This window comes from Hylobates moloch, unplaced genomic scaffold, assembly GCF_009828535.3.
Source record: "Hylobates moloch isolate HMO894 unplaced genomic scaffold, HMol_V3 SCAFFOLD_18, whole genome shotgun sequence".
Classification (NCBI taxonomy): Eukaryota; Metazoa; Chordata; class Mammalia; order Primates; family Hylobatidae; genus Hylobates; species Hylobates moloch.
The window spans coordinates 16,337,164-16,351,411 of NW_026652293.1; the positions used below are offsets into that span (position 1 = coordinate 16,337,164).

General features: G+C 32.4%; 1 protein-coding gene across 3 annotated transcripts in view; it reads left to right on the forward strand.

The window, feature by feature from the left end:
- Positions 1 to 8,437, forward strand: part of DENND1B (DENN domain containing 1B) — a 269,661-nt gene extending 261,224 nt beyond the window's left edge. For 2 of the 3 annotated variants that reach the window (XM_058430627.1, XM_058430629.1), the window contains 3 exons: positions 259 to 344; positions 1,271 to 1,487; positions 2,243 to 8,437. In XM_058430627.1, coding sequence (XP_058286610.1) covers positions 259 to 344; positions 1,271 to 1,487; positions 2,243 to 2,755 — 816 coding nt within the window. In that variant the 3' untranslated portion in view covers positions 2,756 to 8,437. The remainder of the gene's footprint in view (positions 1 to 258; positions 345 to 1,270; positions 1,488 to 2,242) is intronic. The other variant, XM_058430628.1, reaches the window with a different exon arrangement.
- The last annotated feature ends 5,811 nt before the right edge of the window (positions 8,438 to 14,248 follow it).

Here is a 14,248-nt window from a genome sequence, read left to right on the forward strand (position 1 = left end):
GTGCATATGTATTCAATCCAGTGATCTGTTGTTGTTTTTTATTGGTTTGAGAAGTTAGTAAGTGTTGAGATAAATATACCTTATTGCTTCCCTTTCTTCCTGTCCCAGTTTGTCAAGTTACTGGGTAATATTCAAAAACCCTGAACGTATATTTCTTGCAAAAGTGCTTCTTATCAAATCACATTGTTGCTTTAAAATTTGCTAAAGAGCCTTATTTTAAACTGCCAATGCCAATTTATTGTCACTCTCTCTCTCCAGGCACGCTTAAAAAGGCCTCTTAAGAGCCTTGATGGTGCTCTATATGATGATGATGATGATGATGATGACATTGAAAGAGCAAGCAAGTAAGTAATGGATTTTGGTATCCTATTAAGTGGTATGGCTTAACAGCAGAAGTTTTTGGTGATAAAGGGTATTTCAAAGAGTATGCACTCCTAGAGCTCAGATGTTGTCCTTTTACAGTGTTCTTCAGCAAAAGGACCCAGTGCTCCTGGAATGTTATGGGAGATATCTTGGGACAGGAAACTAAGATGGACCTTAAATATCTTGTTCTTGGAAAGCAATAGTGTCTACAGAGATATCTAGGATAGTGTTAAAGGGGCAATAGAAGCCCATCTAAATTAGGCTCTTACTCATTCTGAAGAGAGGAAGGTTAAATATCAGGAATGGCGATAATAGTCAATAGAAAGAAATGGAATTGAGGGTACAGGAGACTTAAGTCTATGGTGATATCAGAAGATGAAAATTTAATAAAAAGTATTAAAAATTAATTTTAATATAAGGGAAATAATATATGTTTAGCTTTTTACAATTGATGTACGACAATGACAAAATGAACATTCTTTTTTCTTCGTTAAATATATCTCTGTCTATGTGAAGGAATATGCATTCTCCTCTAAAATAAGTGAATAAATAAAGGAAAACCATATTAAAGATTGAAAGTGAATTTAGGCTATAGCAAACTTTCCAAGTAGTTCAGTCTAATATTCCTAAAGTAAAGGTCCCAAATTCCACAGAATTAAACTGTGAAAATCCCTACTTCTACTTTCAGTTTCATAAGGTACCGTAAACTTTTTATTTGTTCTTAATGCATGTACAAAATATTTCCGTATTGGAATTAGTATACAAATCTCTATAAAGAATTTGGTCATTAACCAATTATTGATTGTGTTGTTAACTCTCTCATTAATGTAATGTAACTGCTGAGAGATTACTTACATGCATCAAATATGGTTATTTACCTACTACTGCGTGTTTTATTTTTCTTCAGGTTATCTTCTGAAGATGGTGAAGAAGCTTCTGCTTATCTCTATGAGAGTGATGACTCTGTTGAAACAAGAGTGAAGACTCCTTACTCAGGTGAAATGGACTTACTAGGAGAGATTCTTGATACATTAAGCACACACAGCTCAGATCAGGGGAAGCTGGCAGCTGCAAAGAGCTTGGATTTCTTTAGATCAATGGATGACATTGATTACAAACCTACGGTTAGTAGATTTTTTTTACTTATAAAATTAGAAGAAAATATTCTTGCCTTTGCTGTAATTACTGGATCTTATAATCTTTTTTGGTAGAAGCATTTAACCTCTAAATAGGTAAGGGTCAAAACTTCAAAAATATGATAAAATTTAATCACTAGAAATTATTTCTATTATTAAAATTCTAGTATTTTCCCTTTCATTTATCTAGTTCTGGTGGTTATTGTCATTAACTGAAATTATTTTGTCAAGCAATAATGTTTTCTTGCAATCTAATTTTATACTTCTCTCTGGCGAATTTTTAAAATGTGAAATGTTTTCACTTTTTCCCCGTATTTCCTGAGTTTTCAAAAAAACTTCACTAAATATATTCATTCAAATCATTTTTTCTTACCCAAAAATGAACATGATTTTATTTTTGAACATTATTTTATGCAAATTCAACTGAATGCTTAAAAACAGCAGAGATAGAAGTATGAGTAATGACAATCCTGTTCTGATAGTAAGTGACTTCAGAACTTGGCATTAATTATATAATCTAGTTTGAATGTGATAGGTGACAGCTGCAAGGCAATGGAAACCAAAGTCCGTTCCATTTCATCCCTGTTAATAGAGCCATTTGGAAATGTTTAAAATTAACTCTCAATGCTGTATTTTCTCTGGGAAGAACTTAACGCTATTAACATTTATTTCAAAATGAGAAAAATGAACTAAATTAATGCTTATTAAAAGTTTTCTGAATTTGTTGTTTCTTCTTTTTTCAGAATAAATCTAATGCTCCTAGTGAGAATAACCTGGCTTTCCTCTGTGGTGGTTCTGGTGACCAAGCAGAGTGGAATCTTGGGCAAGACGATAGTGCCCTCCATGGCAAACACCTCCCTCCATCTCCTAGGAAGCGGGTTTCCTCTAGTGGTTTGACAGATTCTCTGTTTATCCTGAAAGAGGAAAACAGTGACAAGCACCTCAGTGCTGACAATGTGAGTGACCCTACTTCAGGACTGGATTTCCAACCCACTTCCCCTGAAATTTCCCAGACTGATAAAGGAAACACAGAAAAGAGGGAAACACTAAGCCAGATTTCAGATGATCTGCTTATACCCAGTCTTGGGCGGCATTCATCAACTTTTGTTCCTTGGGAGAAAGAAGGGAAAGAAGCCAAAGAGACTTCAGAAGATATTGGACTGCTGCATGAAGTAGTGTCTTTATGTCATATGACATCTGACTTCCAACAAAGCTTGAACATTTCAGACAAAAACACAAATGGAAACCAAGCTTAAATCTTGCATCCAAGCTTCTATGGAGACATTTGGAAATCCACTGCAATCTGTGTAATAAACAGAATTATTTGTAGGAATGGCAACTCATACTATTTAAATTTTTTTTTTGCATTTGGAACATTTTCCTCACTTGTTCATTTCGAGGATATATGAAATGCATTGATTTTTAAATATAAAGCGAATTCTACTGTGCTTTTAAATCAGGTACTAGTTTGTATGTATGTTTAAAGTATGTATTGAACATGAGATTTCCCAGTGTTTGGTGCTTAATGCCATTCATTTTATTTAAGCTAAGAATGCATATGTAACCCATGCACATAACCAGTAGCTACTATACTAATCTGGTTGAGCATGAACTGATCAAGATATCAAAACTAGCCTGAAACTGATGAAACTGTTAACCCACTAATTGCCTTAATCTTAAAGCTATATTAAGCATACTTAAATAATGTATGAAAGTATGTATAAAGTTTGAAGAATAAGTTATTAGTGTTCTGCAGAGCAATAATGCCTTTTTCTATTCATCAAATCAAGGTCAAAATTCATCTTTTCAAGATTAAAAAGCTCTCTTAATGGAAATACTTAATTTGCTTATATAAAGCACTATAGCCATGTTTTCCAAAAAGTATAAAAATATACATTTACCTTTCATTCAGTGAAATATAGGAAGTGCTGAATTACAATGTGAAGTTAATGACTTCTGTTTACAAATGAGACACTCTAATGAGTTTTCACAGTCTCTCTGTATGCCTTTGCTGTTTAGGGGTCCACCCCAAGAAAGCCAAATACAACATAAACTGTCCTGACAAAAAAAAAAAATCTTTTTTTAACTAATAATTCTCTATCAAAATGCTTCATATCATCATCTCAAATTTACGTTTTAAAATAATTGACTTTGTATTTTAGAAGTTTTAGATTTGCAGAAAAATTGCAAAGATAGTACAGAGAGTTCCCATCTACCCTGTTTACTAACATCTTACGTTACTATGGTACATCTGCCCCAATTAATGAACCAATATTGATAGTCCATACTTTATTCAGATTTTCTTAGTTTTCTCCTAATTTCCATTTTCCACATCAAGATCCTATTCAGAATACCACATTATATTGAGTTGGAATGTCTCCTTAGGCTCCTCTTGCCTGTGACAGTTTCTTAGACTTTCCTTATTTTTGATGACATTGACAGCTTTGAAGAGTACTGTCAGATAAATTGTAGTGTGCTCCTCTCTTGGAGTTTGTTGGATATTTTTCTCATGATTAGACTGGGATTATGGGTTTTGAGGAGATGATCACAGAAGTAAAGTGCCATTTTCATCAGTTCATATCAAGAGTACGTACTGTCAACATGATTTGTGAATGCTGACACGGACCTTGATAACCTGGCTGAGGTAGCGTTTGTCACTCTAAAGTTCTTCCTGCCCTTTCCATGCTGTCGTTTTTGGAAGGAAGTCACTACATGCAGGAGTGAGGAGTCATAATTCCCCTTCTTTAGGGCAGAGAAGTATCTACATAAATTACTGGGAATTCTGTATAGAAAATTTGTTTCTTCTTTCTCAAATTCACTGTTGAGCTTTGGAATTCATCTGAGAAGGAATCATGTACTAATTCATGATAGACTAGATGAACAGGCACAATCAGGGAAAAAAGCAGTGAGAATATGGTTAAATTGTTACTAGCATTTTCAGTATATCCACTCTGTACATCCCCAATCATGATTTTTTTTTACATTTCTTTTTAGAAAAGATGTTCAAGAAATCATTAAAGAAGCCCAATGAGACTATATTCTAAATATTTATTGAAAGAATATAATTTCAGCTAAAATCCTAGAAGAGGGTTTGAAATAATTTAAAGAAAATGACCAAGCTTTTTAAAAACCTACATTTCAAAATCTAAATGGATATGTGTTATTTGGGACACTTACTCATTATGATTATATAAGAAGACAAGTCTTGTTTCCCTTGTAAGTATGGACTATATACATTAAAGAAAACAATGTTTAATCCTTATTTTTTAATACAGAAGACTCAAGGTTCTTGTCAAATTTTGCCTTTATAAGCTTATTACAAAATTACAACTTACTTTACTGAAGCTTATAATGGAAGAAGTCCATATAGCAAAAGAGCTGTTTTAAATCAGAAGGAAAAAAGGTTACTCTGGTTGTTAATCTGCTTGGCAAATATTCCTTCATAATTTGTGAAAAGGATGCAAATCAGCATTTTAATATGAATTTTGAAATGAGGCATGGTTTTTTGCTTTGTTTTTACAGAACTCAGTCTGAAGAACAACTGTGAGTGTAGCACAGGTCAAATTTGGTTTTTAGTCCATTTGCTTAATTGACATCATGGCTTCAGAAATCCAAATTTTGTTCTTTTCAGCCACCTTTCAAGGTGTTTGGTTATAATACTCTGTTGTTTTGAGGATATTTAGCCACTCATAAATAATTGTCTCAAGGTATTTAAAAGTGATTTGTGCCTTATTTTAATGCAAAATTGGAGGTTTTATTCTATTTTAAAAACAAAAGCAGAAAAAAAATTCTGCATGTTATTCTTTAAAAACATCCAGAATAATACTACCAAGTATTTGTATTTCAAACCAGTAAAATTTTGAATATTCAAAGTCTGCTCTTAAACTTAGAATTCCTAGTATTATGGTGGATATAGTGAGAATGAAGTTAAACTCGGGTGAGTTCCGAAATAAAGGAAAGTGTTATCTTATATTCTACAGTGCCCATATTTTCTATGGTAACTAAACCAAATATTTGTAAGCTCCTCTGCTTTTTGAAATTATTTTTCAACAGAATTGTATAAACTAAGAAGACTTTTGGCCTTGGTACATAGTCTTTATCTGGCCTGCAATGGAGTCATGGTTCTTTCTGAATCCCACTCTTACTTTTTTCTTTTTACCCTTAGATATTGCATCCGTGGTATTTCAGGGGTATAGAGAAATAGTATTGGAATTTAGGAGCTATTTTTTTAAGTGAAAATATTACTAAGTGGTATATTTTGATGATTACCTACTTTAATGTGTCTTAGAAAAGCACCAAAATATAGCATGATTATTTTTTCAGTTAATTAAAGTTAATAACATGTTCATTTAAAAACTATTCATTGAGTTTTTGTGCCAGTCATATGCAGGGTACAGTAACTGAGGATATGGGGAATAAAATAACTGACATAGTCCGTGCTCTGAAGGAACAAAGGAAAAGGAATTGCAAATTTTTATTAAAATAATAATAATAATGTGTTTTGCCTGGAAGTTATTAGCTGAGATTCTAACACCCAAAAAGTTTTCTTTAAAAAAAAAATCTAGCTGCTTAATTTAAAGCATGCTCTAAGTATGAACCATAGTATCATTTCTAATTTCATTAACTTTCTCAATTATTATGCTAAGCATATTATGCTGCTAGGATACCCACATTTAAAGGGCAGATTCAGAGACTCCCTTAGAAACTGAGTGTCTTTGTTTATCTTGTTATCAGATAACCAGGCTGCGCAGGGCTCTCTATAATGGAATGATGCTCCTTTTCAATACTTAGAGCCACTGTACTCAGTTTAGGAGCAACTGAAGTTGTGGATGCATGTTAATGGGAATCCAATTTTTACTATTTTTATATTAATAACAGCGTTCTGTAGAAACAGTCTCTCCCTTCTAAATAAAAACTATGTGACTGCTGTTACTAGTGCTATTCTATGCGAATATCCTAATAATAGAATTCAGGAATTCTAATGAATTGTTTCTTAGTTAAGGTGAACAAGTAGACTCCTGATAAGAGGAGAACACTGTGAATGTCTCCTAATCAATAGACCTTCATTCTCTTGTAGAAAATGTGGATTTTCAGGAAAAGATTGATTATTTTCATGAATAAATTTTCTTATCTGAATTCCATTTTGTTTGGCATAAAAGACCCTGAATCTTAAGATATTTGTAAATCAGAATATTTAAGAATGTAAAATGAATCCCCAAATCTAGTTTCCTCCAAAGCACTTCTTAATGTAGGAAATAGTTTTTACAAACCCTATGTCAGTACTAATGTTCCTGGGTCAAACCCAGTAATATTGTTAGTGTATGTTGTTAAACCTTATTTAAGAGGCAGAGTGGTTTTGAGCAAGCCAGTTAACATGATTTGATGAAGAAATAAGGAATTATGTACATTTAGACAGAAGAATATTTTATTTTGAAAATAATAGGATTTTGTGCAATAATTTTTCTTGCATAACGTAGTTCATATAAATATGTACATCTGTTTTTCTGGCAGATGCCTTAAGGTCATGTTTTTCAGTATTTGAGTAAATCTGTATGTAGCAATGTTCTCACTGATTTCAGAAAAAAATATATTCTTTATATTGTTGCCAGGAGAAATGTTTTTGTTTATTTAAAATTATTATGGATATTGTGTTGTTGTATCATAACTAACTGCCTCAGCAACAATAAATATGCAATAAGAAAATCCTGTACCTTAGATTAGATTGACAATACTGTTACTTTAAAAGAAATATATACGGTACAAATTGCTGATTCTACATGTGTACATTTAAGAGATACTCAGTTCTGCACCACCTAAATCAAAATGGCATTTTTATGCTGATGATCACATATGTGGATTGTAGTATCCTTTGTGATGAATCTTTGATAAGATTTATAAAGGGCATTGCCAATACTTTTTGACTATGTAAATTAAGTTAATTTTTTGTATGATGTACAGTTTGTTTAACCTTAGAGCTTCTATAGATTTCTACTTTATTATACTTGAATGAGGCAGAAAAGCACTGTGGAAAATCTGTAGCTCTGGATGCAACATGCAAACATACCAAAAAAATAATAAAGCAAGGTACTGAAGAGCAATGTTAACAGAATGCTTTATATCCAAAAAGCTATGTTTTTTTCAAGCCACATTTTAGTTGAATGAAGTTATTCAATCTTTTATTTTAAAATGTTGGAAAGTCACAAATGATTACCTCTTTGATATGATGAACCTATAAGTCTATTCATCTCTGTTATTTCATTTCTCAAATGTGAGCCTTGTTGAGGCCCATTATCAAATCTACGCTTTGGTTGATTACATGTTTAGGACAAGGCAGAATTTAAAAACTGCATGTTTAGTGCATCACATGTCAAGTCACCATCCTTCAGACAGTGTAACTTCCATAAGGTTATTTTGAGAACCATTTAATAATCATATTTGAAAAACTGGATTTCTTGAGTCTGTTATAGTTTAGTACTTATAGCAGTGCCTAAAACAGCAACAAATATGAACTGCATGAGTCCTACAACTTAAAATGCATAAAGCTTTTTTATGTAAAAGCCACAGAAGGGGTTCAAACTTGAACTTTTACAAAGTTTATTTCTCTTGCATTAGATGAAGAACTATTTAAAAGGACTGAAAACCCTGAGCTTTTTGCTCGTCTTGGTAGCAGATATCTGTAAAAACCTACCCAGAATTGTGATTTACTTCATTGTTCTTGCATCCTTGAGGCTACAGTATAAATCATCTCCAAACTTGACTACTATTGGGAAGATGTGTATAAAAGCATCGCTTTGGGAATTTTTTTTAAAATATGCAAAAATAAATATTGAATAAAATCTACATTACCATAAAACACCCAACAATGCAGTTCTAAAATAAAATTGGTCACAACTAAACTTTGCATGGTGATGACTCTTCTTTTACAATTGCCCAGTTATCCCCCAATAGTGTTCTAGCTAGACTGCTGTGAGAACCCTAATACCTTTATCTCTGAGCTTTGTAACTGCTGCAGTGTAAATTTAAGCCTGCATCTTTCTGACAGGCCTACCTGGGAGGTATACTTTATTTTATTCTTTTATGTATAGTCAACGGATTTTATTAGGCTCTAAAGTCATAGGAGAATTGTTAAGTAATTATAATGTCACTAAGAATATAAGAGTTGTACTATCCAAGTCAAACAACTGTGTTTATTGACCCCCACTTAAGGTTTAAGGACAGAGATGAAATGTAGTCAAGTGTACATGAACAATGTTCCAGGGACCAGAAAGATGAGCTTCTCATCCAAGAGCTCTGATGGTTTCATCTAAAGCAAAGGTCAAATTCCTGTTGAAATAAGCACATTTCCCTCTGGGTGCAGAATATCTGGGAATAATATGCTGAACCTTCCTTATTTGTATAGAAGAAGCAAAAGCCTGACAATAAGAAAAGAAATATTATCCCTGCAAGGCTAAGTTTCTGCTATTTTTTGTTGATTTTGATTGTGAAAACTTTGCCAGCTACCATCAAAGGGATTATTAGTCTCATTACCTCTCAGTGTCTCTGTATGAGAGGCCTGGTCACATCTTCATTTTACAGATGCAGAAAAAAAATCTCAGCTCGTGTTTACATATAAATAAAATAACCTACTTAGAGTATTATTATGGTAGTAGGTCTGGAAATTTCCTTTCCTAGAAGTAACAATGAATTATTATATATGCATACAATTTTGTACATATATGGAAAATAGTGCATTAATAGCACAAAAATAAGACAGTATATTGTGGAAGGTTCCAGATGAATAAGAATTCCCCAGATTCTGCCATTGATTTGGCCTTGTTACTTCATGCCCCCAAAGCATTATTTCTCTAAAATAAGTGTCTTGTTAGAATGAATTATTCAATATTTATTGAAAAACTTCTATGTATATAGCAGCTGCAATATAGTTTGAAAGAGAGAAAATATTTCTAAATATCTAATTTAGTGTGAATTCATGGTGGTTCGGTGTGTACAACTGCTTTAGTTTGGATTTGTGTCCCTGCCCAAGTGTAATCCTCAGTGTTGGAGGAAAGGCCTGCTGGGAGGTGACTGGGTCATGGGGGCAGATTTCCCCCTTGCTGTTCTTGTGATGGTGAGAGAGTTTTGGTTGTTTAAAAGTGTATAGCACCTCCCATTTCTCTCTCTTCCTCCTTCTGGTCATGTAAGACGTGCCTACTTCCCCTTGCCTTTTGCCATTATTGTAAGTTTCCTGAGGCCTCCCCAGCCATGCTTCCTGTACAGCCTGTAGAACTGTGAGTCAGTTAACCTCTTTTCTTTATAAATTAACCAGTCTCAGGTAGTTCTTCACAGCAATGCAAGAACAGTCTAATACAACAACCACAAAATATAACTATAGAATCTTAGACTTTTATCTCATCCACAGGCTCCCAAACCTAGTCTTTCATTAGATTCACCTGGACATCTTTTTTTAAAAAAACAAAACAAAACAAAACAAAATACAGAAAACACACACAGACACACACACACACAAAGACACACACAAACACAAAACAAATGCCTGGACCATGCTCCTAGAGTTTCTGGAGTAGGTACTTAATTAGTCTTTTGTAGAGTTGAGGAAACCAAGATAGAAAAAGGATAAATTATATCCTTAATGTCCCATAGCAGCAAATGACCAAGCTGGGATTTGAACCCCACAGCTGGGCTTTAGCCCCCTTGCTATTAGACAGAAGTACAGGGCTGAACTCAAATGGCGTGACTATCATGAATTCCCTACAGAACTTTCTTTTCTATCTCAACTTTCTCCTGCAAGTATTGGACAATCCTTTTTTGACAAAATATTCTATGCAAGTTTCTTATTTGTTTGTTTGTTTTTATCTTGAGTACAGAATTTCCTAAATCTTTTTAGGAGATTGCATTAATGTTCAGTCCCTCCCTCCCTCCCTCCCTTCCTTCTTCCTTCCTTCCTTTTCTTCCTCCTTCCTTCCTTCCTCTTCCTTCTTCCTTCCTTCCTTTTCTTCCTCCTTCCTTCCTTCCTCTTCCTTCTTCCTTCCTTCCTTCCTCTTTCTCTCTCTTTCTTTCCTTCTCCACACTTTCCAGCGTAGTCTATAATCTCATCTCAAATAATCTGTCTTATATATACATGTTCTCCGTGGCATCTATCTCCTCTCTCTTTCTCTTAATTGTATTTGCGCATATTAGTTGGTGGAGTGGGGAGTTTTACCTGGATTATTGCATAACTATATTGAAAACTATAGGAGCATGCTTGAGGACATACAAAGGCATAACTTGTGAATTTTTTCATATGGAACCGTTATTGACACTTAAAGCTGCTGAGAACATCTAAAGATCTCTTGCAGAATATCCACAGATGTCATCTACAAAGTTGTTTTTCTCATGTTCAAGAGCAGCACTTAAGACAAACTGCTTATTCTTCAGTTTTGTTATTTTATAATCAACCTACTTTAAATATGGAGTGTATTTCAGATTTATGTGTTTTTTAGTAACACCATTTAAACATTAATTGTAAATAATGTATTTAAAAATACAAATTACTTTTTGTAACTCCAGTTCTAATTTAGGGACTAATTTTAAGATATCTATTTATCTATCTATCTATTTCCAGATATATATCCATTAGATATCTATCTTATGGATATGTACATACGTAATCTTATGAATATATATCTAGATATATAATATATATATAAATAGCACACATATCTTATGAATACATATATATAATATATAACATTCATTTAGCATTTCATTCTGTTTTCCCCAAAATCTAACACTTAAAATATATTTTTGAAAAAGAGTTAAGTTTTCTTAGATTTGATAAATGTCCAAATTGGATACAACCCATTAGGCAAAAATCCCAACTTGTAAAACAGATGTTAGGGAGAAATGCTCTGCTTTACCTTATAGGTGTATATATATATGACATCTTGTTGACAAACTGTTAGAAAATCATTTGAATTTCTGAGTAAATTGGAATTGATAAGACTTGTAATTGGTATCTTTTAAAAACCTGCTAGAAAAATGTAACCAATATTTCTTATCAATAATTATAGATAAGACATGGGTGCTCATATGCATATTTTGGGCAAAGGATAATTTTGTATAAAAATAAGGGAATACTGTTCTTAGGGATTGTTGTGGGGTCTCAAAATTAATTCTTAACATGCAATTATAAGGTGAACTAAAAGTCCTTGTGTGTTTTGATTTCAAGATTTTTATAGGATTATGAAGTTGCTTTCCTGACACCCACAACTATTGTTTTATGTGAAGATTCCTTTCCTTTCAAGGTGCATCTTTCATATGTTTTCAAATTAGCTTTATTAAAATGTGGTTTACATTCATCACAATTCACCCATTTCAAAACTATAATTCAGTGAATGTTGACAATTACATAGTCATGCAACCACCACCACATCAAGACTGAGAACAGTTCCTCACTCTAAAAGTTATTTTGTGCTCTTTCGCAGCTGCCTCTTCTCTCAATCCTAATCCCTGGCCATCACTGATATGCTTTTACTATAGTTTTGCCTTTTCAAGAATTTTACATAAATGAGTTTTTTTCACTTCGCATAGTGGTATTGTCAATCCTTTTAATTTCAGCCATTCTGGTTTGTGTGTAGTGGTATCTCATTTTGGTTTTAATTTTTATTTTTCTTATGACTGAAGATCATGAGAATCTTCATGTGCTTATTGACAATTCATAGATCTTCTCTAGAGAAGAGTATATTCAACTATTTTGTGCATTTTGTATTGAGTTGTTTCTCTTATTACTGACTTGTAAAAATTTGGATTTAAAAAAAAAATTCTGGATAAAAGTCCCTGATACATGTTTTACAAACCTTTTCTCCAGTTTGTGGCTTGCCTTTTCATTTTCCTGGTAGTGGCCTTACAAAAAAGTTTTTAATTTGAGAATGTCTATCGGTTTTATTTTTCATCATTTATGCTTTTTGTTTTCTAAAAAGTTGTTACCTAACCAGAACGTCACTTGACTTTTGAATGTTAATGTAACCTTGTACTCCTAGGATCAATTCAACTTAATCATAGTGTATTATTTTTAAAAATCTATTGCTGGATTGAATTTTCTGATACGTTGTTAAGAATTGTGGTGTCTACATTTATGAGAAATATTGGTGTGTAGTTTTCTTTAGTGCTGTTACAATTTTAGTATCAGAGCTAACCTAAATCTCATCGAATGATTTGGGAAATTTTTCTCCCCTTTTAGTTTCTGAACTATTTTGTGTAGAATTAGTATTATTTTTTCATTAAGTGTTTGGTTTAGCTCAACAGTGAAGCCATCTGGGCATGGAATTTTCTTTAAGGGAAAGTTTTAAGCTATGAATTCAATTACTTAGCAGATAGAGGACTCTTCAGCTCATCTCTTCATTTTCAGGTGAGCTTTGATCATTTATATCTATCAAGAAATTTGTCTAATTCAAGTTTTAAAATTTACTTGCATTAAGTTGTTAAAAATATGATTTTACTATTCTTTTAATATCTGTTTGGTCTGTGACTATATTCCCTCTTTTATTTCTGATATTAATAATTTGTGTCTAACTTTGGGTTTCATTGGTTTTCTCAATTTTTAAATCAGTTTCTATATCACTTCTTTATATTCTTATCATTTTGTCTTATTGAGGTAAAATTTACTTAGCATATAAACCTAACCATGTTAGAGTGTGCAATTCAGTGGTATTTAGTACAGTGGTGTTGTGCAAGCATCACCTTTATTTAGTTCCGAAATATTTTCATCACCCCAAAAGGAAACTATTCATTAAATTGTCACTTTCACTCCCTCTCCTAGGGGCTTAACATTTTGATTTCCTTGCTTCTGCTTATTTTAGGTTTAATCTTTTCTTTTTCTTTTGTTTTAAGGAGATACTGATATTTAATCTTTCTTCTTCTGCCAGATCAAAATACATATGTTCTTTTAACATTTCTCCTTTGACTTATGGGTTATTTGGAAGTGTGTTGTTTACTTTCCTATCATTTGGAGATTTTTTCAAATGTCTTTCTGTTATTAATTTCTAATTTAGATTATGTAACATAACATATTATGCATGATTTAAATCCTTTTAAATGTATTAAGACTTGTTTTATGATGCATATTTTGTGTGCATTGAAAAAAGTATATATGTTCTTTTGTGTTCTATAATGACGTCCATTTGATTGATAATGTTGTTCAAGTCATTTATATCATTTTTAATTTTTTTGTCTACATGTTCTATCAGTTGAGAGCAGTGTTGAAATTTCCAAGTAGAATTGTAAAATTTTCTATTTCTCCTTTGAGCTCTATCAATTTTTGCATTATAAAGCTTGAAGTTCTTTTATTAAGGCTGTTCACACTTTTGATTTTACCCTCATTGATAAATTGCCCTGTTTATCACTATGACATTTTCCTCTTTATCCAAGATAATATTCCTTGTTTTAAAAATATTTCTTTCTAATGTAATTACAGCCAACATCACTCTTATTTTGATTGTGTTTGCATGGCATACCATGGTCTTCCCTTTTACATTCAAGCAATCTGTGTCATTATATTTAAAGAAGGTTTTTTGTATACAGAATTTCACTGAGTTTTCCATTTTTGTCCAACCTGATGATCTTTGCCTTTCAATTGCATTGTTTAAGTCTTTCACATTTTATATAATCATTGATATGCATTGTAATAAATTCACTATACTTATATTTGTTTTGTATTTGTCCCATTTATTATTTATTTATTTTTTCCTATCTTCTTCCTCTTTTGGATTAAT